The sequence below is a fragment of the Belonocnema kinseyi genome, chromosome 9 (assembly GCF_010883055.1).
Source record: "Belonocnema kinseyi isolate 2016_QV_RU_SX_M_011 chromosome 9, B_treatae_v1, whole genome shotgun sequence".
Lineage (NCBI taxonomy): Eukaryota > Metazoa > Arthropoda > Insecta > Hymenoptera > Cynipidae > Belonocnema > Belonocnema kinseyi.
Genome location: NC_046665.1, coordinates 25875011 through 25890932, shown reverse-complemented (window position 1 = coordinate 25890932; position 15922 = coordinate 25875011). Strand labels below are relative to the sequence as shown.

The 15922-nt window shown below is 33.2% G+C and overlaps 1 protein-coding gene across 1 annotated transcript in view; it reads right to left on the bottom strand.

Moving 5' to 3' along the window:
• LOC117180362 (voltage-dependent calcium channel type A subunit alpha-1) overlaps positions 1 to 15922 on the bottom strand; it is a 617877-nt gene that overhangs the window by 250624 nt on the left and 351331 nt on the right. Inside the window, exons 20-22 of the mRNA XM_033372824.1 lie at positions 13144 to 13185; positions 4560 to 4625; positions 1120 to 1236 (exon numbers count right to left, since the gene is read on the bottom strand). Coding sequence (XP_033228715.1) covers positions 1120 to 1236; positions 4560 to 4625; positions 13144 to 13185 — 225 coding nt within the window. The remainder of the gene's footprint in view (positions 1 to 1119; positions 1237 to 4559; positions 4626 to 13143; positions 13186 to 15922) is intronic.

Genomic DNA, 15922 nt, shown 5'->3' with positions numbered 1-15922 from the left:
AACCTAAATATGTGCGTATGACATTATTAGATTTTAATGTAAATTGGCGAAGTTTTAAAGTTGAGTGTATTTTATATACGGCCAATACTCTGTAACCTTCAGACTTGATGTCCTAGTTACTAATTGGTGTATTATGAGAGCATTAAGACTACTTAACCATCAGATACGTTTGTTTGTGAATTAAATTACATCAAACAATAGTACATTTCAAATTTTTACACATTTTAAAGTCTGTAGTTTGTATATTTTATAAGATAAAAATCAAGCGTTTTGTTTGAAAGTATCTAGAATCAAATTCAATGAATAAAAATCACTTAAGGGTGTATAGCAAAATTGTAATTACATCGTAAAGTTTGTCCCAAAATTTCCGTGCGCCGGTGTAACAGTAATATATTATGTTTTTCTTCGACGAAACCAACAAAGTTAAAAAATGATATTTTGTTAGAGATAGGTCATGTTGAATCTTTTAGAAAGAATCTAATTTCATGCATCGTTTCTAATTCTTACTATAAGCAAGGCGATTTCTTTATATAAATTAAAAAATGCGTTCGTAAAAATAAAATATCTCTGCTTTGATGGGTAAGATTTCCTAGAAAATTAGTTTAAATAAATTGAATACATTATAGGTATTTAATTTTCAGTGATATAAATGTAATTATAATTGCCGACAAGAAAATTCCGTGTACTTTAATACATATCAATTAAAAAAAAATTGCAGCTGATGGAATTAAATTAGAAATCGAAATGTCTAATGACTGCAGTTTCTTCGGAATTTATTGAGTATTAAGAGTTCTGTAAAAATTGAAAATACTATTCTTCCACTACTTTAATTTTTGTTTTGTTTAATTAAAGCCATATATGAAAGTCCATATGTGTCACTAGTTATTTACTTGACACGGTTTATTCTACGAAAATCTTAACGTACTGGAGAATTGCTTATGACACAATGTAAACTATAAATTCCATAGATTTAGCATCAGACTTTTTAGTGGACTAAAAGATTTTTATATGATGTAGAAGTTCTGAAGTGCATCGCAAATAACATCTTATACTTGACGTTATCAACTGCTATTAATGCAGATAGATTAAAATTTGAATAATGATTAAGATTGTACATACCTTGAATGACTGGACGAATGTCCATAATAAAATTCGTATAGTATATCCCTGCCTGAGAAGTTTAATTAGCCTGGCAGCTCGAAATAGCCGCAAGAATCCGACATTGATGAAGTTCTCCTGCAGGGGACAGAGAAAATTGCACTTAATCAAACAAAGTGGCGATTTGGTCTAACTTTATGGATCAGGACTTCGCCCGTGCAATGTATCAGTCGCACTTACAAAAAAAATGTTTCTGCGGAAAGCTCTACGAGTCACTTTGCGACTAATGACGTGCACGAACGAAGTTATAAAAAGAGAGAATTGTATAATTTTCGGCTTCTTTCATATGTTACTCATAATATCTACGAGCACTACTACTCACTATCTCTAAAGGGAACATCGCCAATTGGATTCAAAAATTTAATAGTTCACTACACAGACCTGGAAAGTATCAAATAGGGTAATAAGTATAAACAACATTTTATATTTCTAATTGCCTGAATACCCACTGACAAGGGAGGAATGGAAGACTCTAAAAATGTCATTATTTCATTAGAGACTGTATTTTGAATAACACTTCTCATTTGTTTAGGTGGGAGCACTATAAAACACTAATCCTCAAAAGTATACGCCAAATTTGGTATAGTTTTGAGTTATAACATTTTTGAGACACGGAAACAAAGGAGGGCACAATGAAAATTTTCATTGCTTAAAACTAAAATCAACCAATTTCATACTAATGTTTTTCTGTCAACTTATATTTAATTTAAGCACATAAATGCGTTCTAAATAAAGTTATTATTTCACAATTGTTAAGTTTTAATAGCTTTTTTTCATGTTTCTTGTACGTGTTCGTGTCCGTTAGTTTTTTACTTGATTAAGAAATAGCTGTATATTAAGAAATAAATTTTATTACAGTAAGTATATTTTCTAAAAATAAATTTTCTTATTATAAATTCCATTATGTGAATCTCCTTTTTAAAAATGAGTTTTAACTATTCAATTCATTAATATAATTTTTTTTTTATTAATGCAATATCTGCTTCTATACTTCTTTTCCACCAGGGTAGCAACAAAATTCGGCTATTCGCAACAAAATTTCGGTATAAATTATAGACAGGGTTGAAAAATAATTCTGTTTGCACAGATTAACCATAAAATGGGATCAAAAAGTTTAAAATTTAAATTTTCTGATTGAAAATTTAAAAAATAAGAATGATTAAATTTTTCAAAACATTTTACTTAACGTTAAAAAAGATTAAATTGTGCAATTTTAATGATAAGATTAAATTGTGCAATTTTAATTATAATTTAAGAAGTTTTTCAATTTTAACGGCATTTAGTTTGAAAAGATTCAATCTTACCGGTCATTAATTGGAAATTTCACGCACATTTTTTTATTTCGAAATTTTTTATTTAAATTGTCAGGGTAGCCACATGTCCTGAAAGTCTTAAAAATGTCGTGGGGGGGGGGGGAGTTTGTCAAGGAATTCAGGGAAATAACAGGGAAATGTAGCTCTCAGGGAAAATAGAAATTGATGTTTTAACATTATTTTGGAAGACTTTCCTAATATCAATATAAATATTATTTTAAGATACATTCTTTAAAGATAGAATTCGATTCTTAGTTTTTTTCTAGTTATTTATTTATTAATAGTTTGGATACATGTTTCTTTTACTTAATGAATCCATACTGCCATCTAAAGCACATTTTTTGGCTTGTCTCACTATTTTGCTTGGCAAATTATTGAAACCTTATTCGCTTTTGCAATACTTTAATGTCAGAGAAAACCGTCTAAATCTCAGAGAAAAGTCCGGAAAATGTCAAGAAAATTGGAAAATTCAATCTTGTGAGCACCCTGATTGTATAATTTTAATGGAATTCAGTTTTCAATGAAAGCAGTTTTTGAAAGATTTGTGTATGGAATTCGAATTTATGGAGTTTAAAATTCTATTGTACATGATTTCATAAAAACTGTTGAATTTTGACTCTTTTATTTGGAAATTTTGACTAATTCTGTAGTACGTTTAAAATTACTAAGCTTCTAATTTGTAAGTGTGAATTACTGAATGCTCAAATTAAAATAGTTGTTGAATTTTAAATCTTTAAATAAAAAATTGTAATCAATTGCTTCGCAAACTTTTTCATGGCTTTTAGTGACCACTCTGAATTTTTACATATGATTTTATTATATTTTGGTGAGAAATCACGATTTCGTAATTATCAAATTTTTCATGTACACATATACTATATTCAGCATAGATCTTGCATCAGACTTTTTATTAAGACTAAGAGATTTCCATATACAGTTGAATAATAAATTTCAAACACATGCCAATTTTTGTGGCGAAGTAGCAAAATCGAGCAACGATGATTGGCTTTATTTGACAAAGTATTTGTGAGAACGCAATAATGTTCCCTTTATCAGTGAAATCTATGTTTCATCGTTACTCAAAAAAAGTTTTTAAGTCCGAAGATTAAAGAAATGTAACTTTTTCTCTTTGGTGTTTCTCCTATTTGTTTAAGACACTAATAAAAATTGATATTTCATAAAAAAATGTCCATTAATAATTAAAAAAATAATTATTTTTTAAAATTAATAGTGAGTAATTTATATATAACTACAAGTATGATACAATTTTCGAATTCAATGCAAGCAAAAAGTAAATACCTATTAGCTTTGCGGGAGCTCGAAGTTAATGCTAATAATTAAAATGATTTTCTACAGCTGCAGATAATGATCACAAGAAAATTTTGTCTTAGTAAGTGTATTCATTCAAGAAATATAAGTATAAGATCACAGAGTTACTTAAAATATAGTATTATTACTTTGAATTGAATAATTCATCCTTAAACATATTGAATGATTACATTTTTATAAAAAGTTTTATTACTACAAAAATATCAGAAAAATGTATGGTATGTCATTTTGCTTACTGAAGCACAATTTTGTATCTATACCCACATTGATCAATGCGTTAAAAATATATACATATAGTTCCAGTTAGCAATTTTGCAAAATATTTTATGCTGCAATGCGCACGTCTTTTTTAAGCTGCGAGACTGAAAATCGACTAATCCATGCAATATGTAATGAAGTTCGGGTAACTCCGTATAAGGAACCACGTCTATTTTTTATCAGTTCGACTTTGCTATAAAATATACAAGAATATTATCCTGTAGCACGTAATACAATATTTAAATATATACAGAATAGTAAATATTGTACATAATATTTTCTACGTGCTGTAGAACGGCCTATTTTTGTTCAGTTTATCACCAAAAGTCAAAATATCAAGATTGATCATAATGGACTTGTTTTCATATACAAAGCAACTATAATCTAATTCTGTATATGGACTTACCTGAACTTGATCCTATATTGTATTGAGCAGTCGAAAAAATAGTTTAAAAATAGCAATTGCCAGCAAAATTTCGGATTACGAAATAGCAAATTTACCTTGCACTTTTTCGTACGGATATCGATTTTGTTACACTTGACACTGACGAGTTCAGCTATTTTTGCCTAAAAGAAATCAAGAATTGAAAAAAGATCTTCACTACATTATCTTTTAGTAAGAAGAAATATTATTTCTGGAATATTCGTTCATTAGTCGCTTCTGAAATAAATCTAAATACAATTAATAAATGTCCTGGTGGAAAGGCATTTTTAACAAAAAATTTAATTTTTAGATTCTGGTACTTCCTGTTAATTTACTGTTTTTTTTTGTTGTAAAAATGCATTTACATCAGGAAAATTTTTCACTAATCTATTCGGATTATACACTGCACAGTGTATATTTTGCATGAGAGCTTATAAAATGATCAATGAAGAATGACCCTTTTTAGATAAAGACGCATTAAGTGTCTGAATGGGTAACGAATCATTGTGTTCATGATGTCTTTGGAAAAAGTATACATCATATATGGTTAAAGCTAAAGCATATCTGTAAATGTACTTTATTTAAATTGTTTGTGTATAGTTATATAATTAATTGTACGTAATTACTCTACAAAATTGTTGCTATTTCAACTGCAATGGTAGTAGTTATAAAGGAAAAGAATCAATTATAAATTTATAAATAAAATGGTACTATGGTCATATTCGAAATTTAATTTCAAAATTTCATGTGAATGTTTTGGGTGCATTACATGTTGGGTTTTATCATAAATAACACTTCTGTTGAGAAACTCGGTGCTACATAATGGATTGTTTTCTGCAACATCTTATTCTTCGACATGTGGGTATCTTGAAAAATGAACATTATAAAAGAACGACACATACACATATTTTTGGCATGTTTTGAACACGCGTATGGTCTTAAGGTTAAGAAACCAGTTAAAGCTTCCCACCTTCGAGAGCATCGATCACAAGGACAATTAATTTAACAAAATATTTTGTGTATAGTCGTGGCAGCTCATTTGGAAGCCTTGACACCTTTCCTCCTTTTCCTTCTCCTTGGCAGTGATGTTTTAGTCGGTTAAAGCCGAGACTTCGTTCACGAATATAGTTAGTTTCACGAACTCTTGGTGATCGATTTCAGGCCTCGAATGTGCATTGTTAGTGTAAATGTCTTGGCTTAAAATATGACGGCATCAAACTAAGCTGGGAATCAGACCGTCCAGGCATGCGCAAATAAAACCATCAGAAGTTTGCTCTTTTGACAAGGACTGTTCTTCTACATTTCTGTGAAACTTTCCGTGAATTTTCTTGTCAAATAGCTGTTGGCGGAATTTTTTAACCGCTGCTTTCTTTATTTCGGCTTTTAGAAGTGAATAATCTAAATGGAGTAACGCACTTTCCTCACTTCTGATGTTGAAATTTAGTCCAAACGCCTCGACTGCCTGCTCCGCGGCTTTGTAAAGGGACGCTCCTTTTCCAATCTTCTAATGGTTCCTGATCATTTTTAGGAGAGAATCTCTGCCATTGGCAAAGATGAAAGCTGTACTTAGAACAATTCAGTTATGAAGACACTCGAGATTCAGAAAACCGCGACTGCGTGGATGGCGTAAGATTTATAATTGCGGAACAGCCGAATTGATATGATAGCTCTTATGCATATACATAATCTTAAGAGTGGTGATAGCAAGGGCCGTAAGATGGTTCTTCGACTGTTGAACCACCCGAAAGGATTAGAGTAGACCGGAACGGCAAGCATATTAAAAGCAGATACCTTCTTTAACTGTTGAAGAATATGCTTGTATCTGCTTCGCTGAGACTCCCTCGCTAATGTTACGTCCTCAAATCTGCTTCGAAGCACAGCCCGGTATTTATAGGTCTCTCCAGTGTCAAGATATCTAATAACACTTATATCTACAAGTTCAGGGTCCTCGGGAAGGCCAATAACCTTTAGATCATCCATATAAAATACATGAGTGAACTTATGCTTGCGATGCTGAGTGTGGTCACATAGATAGCCAGAAGAATTTTTTAGTGCGAGAGATAAAGGCAGAAGTGTGATGCAAAAGAGCAGAGGGCTCATACTGTCGCCCTGAAAGAGACCCCTCTGGAAGGTGACTTTGTTCGTTGTCACAAGATATTTTCCAGATCAGATAATAAATCTAGTTTTCTAAAGGGACATCAATTTCTCTATGATTCTCGCTATGTGCGGATAAACCTTCAAAGTTTTCAACAGACAGATGATAAATCTATGAGAGGTTGAATGGAAAGCTTTTCAGTAGTCATTCCAGATCACGTACATAACGCCGTGATGGACTGCTGTGTTTTTGCAGACGAACCTGCCAATTAGGAGGTTCTCTTGACAGCCTGAACCGAAGAGCCAATATAGACGTGTGCAGTCGATTATTCAAATTCTTAAAAGAACTTTAGACACGCTTAGAAAACTGAATTTTTCGAAATAGAAAAAAAATTAAATGTACATCAAACTTTTTTGACTTCATCAAGATATATATTACAATTTTTAAATTGTAATATATAGACAACAAATCGGAAAATGCGGTTTACCAGCGAAATTTCTATATTTTTGAATGTAAGGATCGAGTCATCGACGATCCGCTGGAGTGCTATGATACAAGTATGGCCCCTAAACGAGAAGGATACATGGCGAGACTGTATGCTTTTTTGCGGGAGAAACACCCAAAGGTCTCCTATTTTTTACACCAGGGACTGCAAAACCGACCTGAGGAACTCCTGAAAAGGGATTATATAGGCGGAGCACTTACTCAAATGCAACCAAAACAAGCCGGCAAGATAGAAGGAGAGGTGACACTGCGACCAACCATGAACAGGCAACCAATAAACGAACAGCGATGCTTTAGCACGAGGAAATATATCAACATCCAGGTTTCTATCAAGCCTAAAGAACCGGCTGAACTGGATGACGAGCTTCGTGGGAATTTTTTTCGAAAAATCTGACCTCGTGACTATCAATTGTATTATGTATAATGCAGCAAGAACTTTGGTGGATGAAAACCGTAAAAAAACCAACGGATTATCATAAGATCAAAATACGAACGCACCAACGCAGCAGTAACAAAGGCATTCGCATTCAATGTGTGATTGATTACATAATATCAGGCGGGAATAACACTGCCAGAGTCAGACATTTCGTGCGCAAACTGCGGATTCGTCAACACACACTTTAAAAGCCAAAGCTGCTGACCATCAGGTAGCAGATTGTGCTCTCATAACACCTGAAGAGGATTACCCATCTGTCACTACCGCGTTGGTGAAAAAAGTATCAACAGGCATGAACTATTGCGCTTCGGGACCAGATGGTATCAAGACCTTCTGGTGACAGAAGTTTCTTTCAACCCACCAGCATATGGCCTGCATTTCTACCTCATATATAAAGTCAAAAGAGCCTATTTCGAGTTGCAGGCCAATAATTGGTCTGAACACGCTGCACAAAATCTTCAAAGCTGTCTTAAATAATAGGCTTGCCCATACAATCGAACCTGTGTGGCGAGTGATATGTGAAAAACGCGGCTCAAAAAAGACGTAGCAGGGTGCCAAGAGAAACTGCTCATCGATAGATGTGTTAGAAAATATAGAGCATCATACCAGCGCTACCTATCAATTTCCTATCTTGACTTACCATACTTACCATATGTCTTGTAGAAAGCTTAAAGGTTCATCTTCACATCAATTGCAATATAGAAAGATGATTAAAGCTTTAGAAAACCAGATTTAATATCTCATCTTGAAAGTATCGTGTGACAACTAAAAATCTCACCTGTCAGAGAGGTGTCTTTCAGGGCGTACTTCTGCTACAAAACTGGAAACCGAAATTATAACGTAGACTCAAGAGATCTAAATGAAGTTTGGGTTTGGAAAAATGTGCCACAAAGCCGCATCCAGGACTCAACATCGATTAAGAATACTTTCCGATGTAAATACAAACATCTTCTCCAATAGATTGGGTCCTTCGTATTGTCGGCGAAGAAGAAATTATCTGCAAATAACATGCTTGTCATCCGGGTAGTACTCTATTCATTTGGAATGATTCCCTGAATGAAGGACGAGCTCAGATGAATCGATATTGGGTCACGAAGATTTATGCACATGAACAAAAACATGCACCTTAATTTACCTGTTCCGCGACTTTACATCTTACGTCGGGCCGTCAAGGCGGTCGCGGAATACTTCTTCCTGAATGTCTTCACAACGGGATTATTCGGGGTGCAGCACATATAGTCGCAAATGGAGAAGACTCTCTTCCTAAACATGCCAGGGAACACCAAAAAGTGGGCAAAGGAGTGTTTCAGTACAAAGCAGCAAAGGAGGCTGCTGAAACACTTTGTCTTACCTTCAATATAGGGGGTGAGCCAAATGCAATCTAACATTATCCATTTCAGATCAGTCGATGTCGTATGAGGTAACGATTGCATTCCTCAAATCAACCGGATTGAATTTAGGAACGTAAGGTTTCGTTTTGACATTTCAAAACAGTGTCATTTCCAATTCAGCACACGGTCGCCACACTTTAAGCAAAGTTTTTCCCGGTGATACCTGCGGAGCGTGCCATAATAACCGCCAACACTTAGAACGCATACTAGTTAGTTGTCCAACTCACGCGGGAACGACATAGATCCAAAGTGCAATGCGGCACTACGAGTGCTTTTTACCATCTCTTCCAGTCTTATGGCATTAGCCCTGATAGCGTTCCGTCAAAAGCTGCTAGGAAAACAGAGATAATTGTCCCAAATGAGAAGTCTCGCATATACTGCAACTTAATATTCCCGATAACTGTTTCTATCGCGTACTCGAGGCCTGACATAGTCCTCCTTAATTAAAAAAAATAGACTATATTCGTTATCGAATTTTCGGCACCGGCTGACAAGAACATGACAGCTAAGGAGAATAAAAAAAGGAGAGGTATTAAGACCTTATGAGAGAGTTGCGACGCGTATACCCGAAATATTCTATTAAGCTAGTCGTCCTGATCATCGGTGATCTTAGATGTGTCAAACTATCACTGGTTAATAGCCTGAAAAGCATCCCTGCGTGTCCGCAAATTGCTAAGAGTTTATTGCAGACTGTAAACACCCATTTCGCGGTCGCGAGACGTGCTTACAGCTAAAATTTTATAGCTATTTCGCCTGGAGGGATCCAATTTTATAGAATGGCACTTGCTCCTAATGAAATATACAGGGTGTCCCAGAACAAAGTTTCCGGACCTCCTTCTCACGGAAGTACGACTTTCTATGCGGGTCTTCTGATTGGTCCAGGTGGATCATTTCATAACTCAAAAACTAAAACTTCAATAAATTCTTCCAAAAAGTTTCAGCTTATTTTTTTTATACAGCCATATAAGTCTGGACACTTAGTTCTGGAACAACCTGTTTGCACACATACACATAGACGCACGCACAGAAAATACCCATGTATGTATGTATGCATGTATGTAGGCACGTAGGCGAAAACAGAAAATAGAAAATACCCACTACTTGAAATGGTTAGAGATTACAAGTATGACGGTAATGGGGCATTTCTTTACAAAGCTGCGCAACGAGCTAATGAAGTTCTCGGTCTTAATTTCAATACTAGAAATAAGGAAAATGCATAAAACGTTGCCCATTTTTAGTATTTACATCTGAAAGCCCAGGCTAAGGAAACAAAGGTAAAATACATCCTTCAACATTTTCTCCACAAAAAGATGCGCGGTATCACTCCCAAAAATCTGAAAGATGAAACAAATTTTTGGCGATAGAGTAGACGTTTTTATATCTTTTCTTTTTTTATCCTTTAGGAGACAGAAAAATAAGAGATCTGATTAGGGACTTACGACGGCTGTACTCAGAATAATCTGTTGAAATGGTTGTTCTGATAATCAATATTACGAAAGTCTCTTGGAACTCCTTTCCTGGATGCTGAGAGAAACCTTTCGCTACCCATCAACCCTTTTTCCATTCAACACTTCCGTTTACTTTAAGTTTGGTTTTTAGAATTAATGGAGTTTAACCATTGTTTGTTCAACTCTTAGATCAGTAATTTTGTAGGATCTCAAATTTGCTTTAACAATTATTTTCCTCTCTATTTTGTATAATTATTTAGACTTCTTGGTCTACCTGTTTTTAAGATCCTGTGACTTTCAGGCCCCCTTTTACTTGAACTAAATTGAGCTTCGTCAACCAGTTGTTGGCAAGGTTCTTTAGGTTTTTCGGATTTTCATCCAAAAAAATATTTGCATTTTTCATTCAAAATCGCATCCTGACTTCTGTTAATGTTTCTTTGGTGAGAATATAAGTCCAGAAAGTTGGTGGCAGATTTTATTTTATTAATAAACATCTTGCCATTCCGACGATATCGATATGCATACGGCCCATGCCATCTGCTGCCCCACTGCCGTTCTCTTTAGATATATAATCTATGCCACTGTTCATTCTCTCTTAATTCCCGATGTCTCAATTTCTTTGTCGAACATGGCTTCACAATACTATTAGTATATCTATTATACATCTTATCTTTTTGCAGTTATTTTCAAAAGCAAAATTTTTATAGTTTTTTTCATACAGAAATAAAATTTTTCTTTCTGATAATTTAAGTCGTTATATCGACAGCTACAGTATCCACTCACTTCTTGAGAGGATCGCACTTTACTATTCGCAAAGTTTCTTTCTGGGGAGCTCAGGCTCCAAATCACAATTGCATTTTAGTTTTTTCTATGAGTATTTAACATAAAAGTTATACTTGTATTCTCCTCGTCTTTAGGTATAATTCAAAAAAACAATTTTTTGACTGGCCGCGATAACTGGTTATTTGACTGTTTACTTTCAACTAATATTTTGAAGAAAAAAAATCGGTTAAACAATTTTTCGCTTCTGTACTTACAATATTACAGCATTGCAATAATCTTATTTATGGTACACATATTTTTCACTTTTGAATTGTGAAAAATATTCAAAGAATGATTACGTTTTCCTGGCAGGTACACAGGTACACAAAAACTCAAAGGTCCTCAAGTAAAAAATCTTCGACTTGGTTTCGACTTGAATTGGCCTCAATCAAGACATGATAAGGTCGAAAAGTTTGACGAGTGGTTTATAACTACGAATATATACCTGATCTGACAAAAAGGGTCATTCTTGCAGATATAAAAGCTAGTCTTTGTCAATTATTAAGTAATTTTGTATATTTTTAAACATTATAAATATATCATTAAATCAATTCATTTACGGATTTTTATTTGTCTTATACTTATTTGACGATGGTACCAAAAGTGCTATTTGTTTTCACGTTTTCCAGCGACTTATAGGAGATCCTTATAGAAAATTCAAATTTTAATTTTTTTAAAGAAAATTGTTTAGGGTTATAGTTGCTCAGACTTACAGATTTTAAATTTTTTAGTTAAAATTAACTAATTCAATCATAACAAATTTTCTATTCATCAATTCGAATCCTTCGAGTCTGATGTCTCTGCTCAGTTTTGGAGAGGCAGCCAGACATCGATGTCTTGGGAAGAATCTCAAGACATCGCCAAGTCGAACTCAAGTCGAAGCATTATTACTCGGGTCACGGCTCTTAACTGCTTGATCAAAAACTTGTTTGCTTCCAGTTTTAACTACTCTAAGGGTTAAAATGTAATGGTGCATATAAATGATTTCAGGGTAATTTACAAATGGGCTGCTAGATGCCGTCAGATTGTTCTAATTCATCTTTCCCCTTTCTACATAAAATCTAAAATAGTTATAAATACCATTTTATAGAATTTCTTTTCAATACAGTTTTATTAAATTTGGTATGCCTTATCACTTCAACCAAAATTGAGAAATAGTCATAAACATGTTGTATGTCTATGTCTTAACTTTAAATCTTATTTCATTCGCACAAATATATTTTGCAAATTCGTATATGACTGTATGCTAGATGAAAACACAAACTTATTGTTCACTTACTCTTTTCACTTATTGTACTCGAATACTACTTGTTTATTATTTTACGTTCTTTTCTATATGAATAGGGTTTGATATAAATTTTTTCGTCGAAGATCAAGAATATTGATAGTATATTGTGCATCAAATGGGAGATGTAGGCGATCTCCGTATTCCTAAATAAATCAATTTTGTTGCGATTTCATTCGATTAATGTAACTTTTTTAAGACTTTTAGTTGATCTGAGGTCTGGCGTTGATATATTTAAAAATTTATAAAAATATTAATATTTTTCAAAAAATCAGAGGGGTCTAGTTTTACAGTCATATAATTTAAAAACTATTGATTCTTAAGCAAAATCTTGTCAAATGAACTTTGTCAACTTAATGATTGAATTCTTGCACAAATTGCATGTCTTTTAGGTTTCAGAAATTGTCTGTTGCCATCTACGAGAGCTATATCTATATATGAAGTATAGACATCGTCATGTGGGGATACAGTGGTGGAGCAGGATACGTCCTGTAGATTCAACGCGCTACTATATTCTGCTAGAAAACATAATATTGAGATCGAGTTAACTAAGAAATTAATTTTCGACAGATACCTCTCTGCATATCTATTTTTAGCATCAAAGATAAGCATTTTGTCCTAAAATAGCTTTCTAGCAGATTTAGCTAATGCGCAATGCCACACGAAATCCAACAACTTACCCGATCAAGGTTCTCATTATCTGAAAGACGCGCTAAGCGTTCCTAATAATAAAAAATAAACTGTTCATTCAATGTTTCACATACGCTGTCTCGCACGCGGTGATTCAATGTGAATAATTAACAGAATAAGAAAGCTTTTTCTATTGTGATTTTTTCTTATTTATTTGATTATTTGTCTAATGTATTATTTGACTTGAAATATTCCCTCTATTTCCACATTACGGGCTAATTCCACCAAGCGTAATTCAATTTTAATCCTCGATTAACTTTATTTAATCTGTACATTGCGTTCCACCATTTTTTAAACCATGATTAAAGCAGCCTAATTACTGTTTAACTAAATTAGCCATTTTTAGACTGTTAGCGACCTAACCAGCGTTTAACGAGGCTCAGCATAAACTCAAAATGTAGTTAAAATTTTAGAGCAACAGTATATGGGGTGAAATATGGCTCAAAATGAAATATATTCTCAAAATATTATTTTTCCTTTTTATTTAGCTTTAGAAAAAATTACTTCACTTAATTATTTTGATTAATATTATTTTGGAGATGCTTCGGCAAAGCAAGTAAGCAACGCGTAATTTTCGAAGTAAAATCCTATTTGTTTTGGCGTTTCAGAGATGGCGCACGAACAAAAAGTTTCGTGACTAAGCCAATCAGAATCGCCGTTACAACAGAAATAAGCAGAAACTAGACTTTATTACGAAAAGGCTATACAGTTAGCTGACCAGGGGCACAAAATCCATAGAGGAACGGTTCACAAGTTAATCAAGGTTAAGTCGTTCATTAAAAAATAATAATGGCTATTTACCCATGCATTTAAGGGGGAAATAGGGTCTGGCGGGTGAAAAACAGCACTTTTTTAGGAATTTTTTTTAGAGATATAGTTGAAGTAAATTTATTGCTATAACTTAAAAATTACAAAGCATAATTCGGAGAACATTTGGCCAAATTTTGGTTGAAAAGTATTTAAAAATAAGCAGGAGAAAAGAAATTTTGTCAATGCATAAGTTTTTCTTACCCTCTACTTCGTTTTTCAGTGAGCGTTGGCACCGAGTTTGAAAATGGTAGTTTCGAGTAAAACGCGTTTAAAGTTTTAAAACTTGAAGAAGTAAAGAAAAAAAATTATTTTCATAACTTACACTGAATCATCGATTGCAGTTGCATAAAGTATATTTCCTGCATCTGAATTTACAGAAAATTCTGGCGAATGTTATTACAAAATCACTGCGCGGCAACTGCTCGATCGAACGAATAACGCGTTTTTGCGCGCTTCTTCTCGCATCGAATGAGCGGAGCCTTAAAGCTTAGAGAGTTTTTCTCAGAATTACTTAAAATATCGAAACAACATTTTTTCTTTTTTTTTACTATAAGAAAATGCAAAGAAAATCGATTTTTTAAAAGTCGTAAGACCATGCTCCCTCCCATAATCAGAGATGATGGAGTGGGTATAAAATAAAGAATTTGAAAATGCAATGAATAATACAACTTTTCCTAATGTTAGTGCATCATTGATGACAGTGTTTAATAACTTTTAAATCAGCTAAAACTAAAAATGTGAAAATAGCGAAATATATATATATAATACACGGGTACGGGATTCAATGGAACGATCTGCGCCTATCTGAAAATATCGATTCCGTCATTTTTTGTGGATGTTTTGGTTTAGGGCCATTCGGGACAGTTAGGGATATGTGGGAGATTTAAATGTAGCATGGAAGAAAATTAAAAAAATATTAATAAAAGCCATGTAAAATTTAAATTGTTGTTAATGAGTGAATGTACTAAAACTGAAAACTAATTATAATTTAATACAAAGTCATTATATTCATAGAAATAATCGAATAGTACATTTAATATGGGTGGACTACACATTTTGTGAATACGTGGTTTAGAATTTTTTATTGTTAAAAGGTACAATAAAATTGAAGTTTTTATAAGTGAACGATATAATAATTGTGATATCCCAAAAAAGGGTATATATTAAAATTGTGAAACACTTATTGGAACCTTTAAAGGCTCAAAATTGGTACAAAATAATTTTAATACAGATAAAAAACAATAATTTGAAATTGAAAAGATGACTAAAGAATATTCTAATTGAAGCGCTACACTGCATATGGGCGTATGTGCCAAATTTTCGAAAGTCAGTTTATTGGCTTAAACGACATGTTTCCCCCTAACTCGTAACCCTGTAGAAGATTTTAGTCCAGTTCGACTCGAAAGTAGGTCTACGCTACCGAAAAGAACCTTTGAGTATATACTAAAAATTCTTTAGGTCAAAGAATCTCAAAGAAATTCTCCGCAGGCACTCAGGCAGATATTTTTAAAGGTCCAGGAAGCTCGTTTAAATAATCTGAAGGCTTTAAAATATTCTTTCCGGAATTGAAATAAGAATGCGATTATAAATACCAAGCAGGGAGGCTATCTCAATAGAGTAGCCGACACTCAAGGGTCCTTTGTTAAGCTTTCGGATTAAAATTTAGAAATAGATTTTTTTTTTAATTTCATGGTTAACAGCCTAAAACATAATAATTCGGAATCTACGGGTTTCGATGACTTCAGATATCTAACCTTTTCTTTTTAATGCTTAAAATTGGAATTAATAGAACGTTTCTCGTAAATGGAATGAGATACGCTAAAAAAGAAAACATTTTTGAATTCAACTAGAAAATTGTATATCAGTATATAAGTTATAATTATAAATAAGTATAATGAGAAAATTCATCAATTAAAAAAAAAAAGTGTTAATAATTTGAAGAGAAATTTAAAAAGGGAG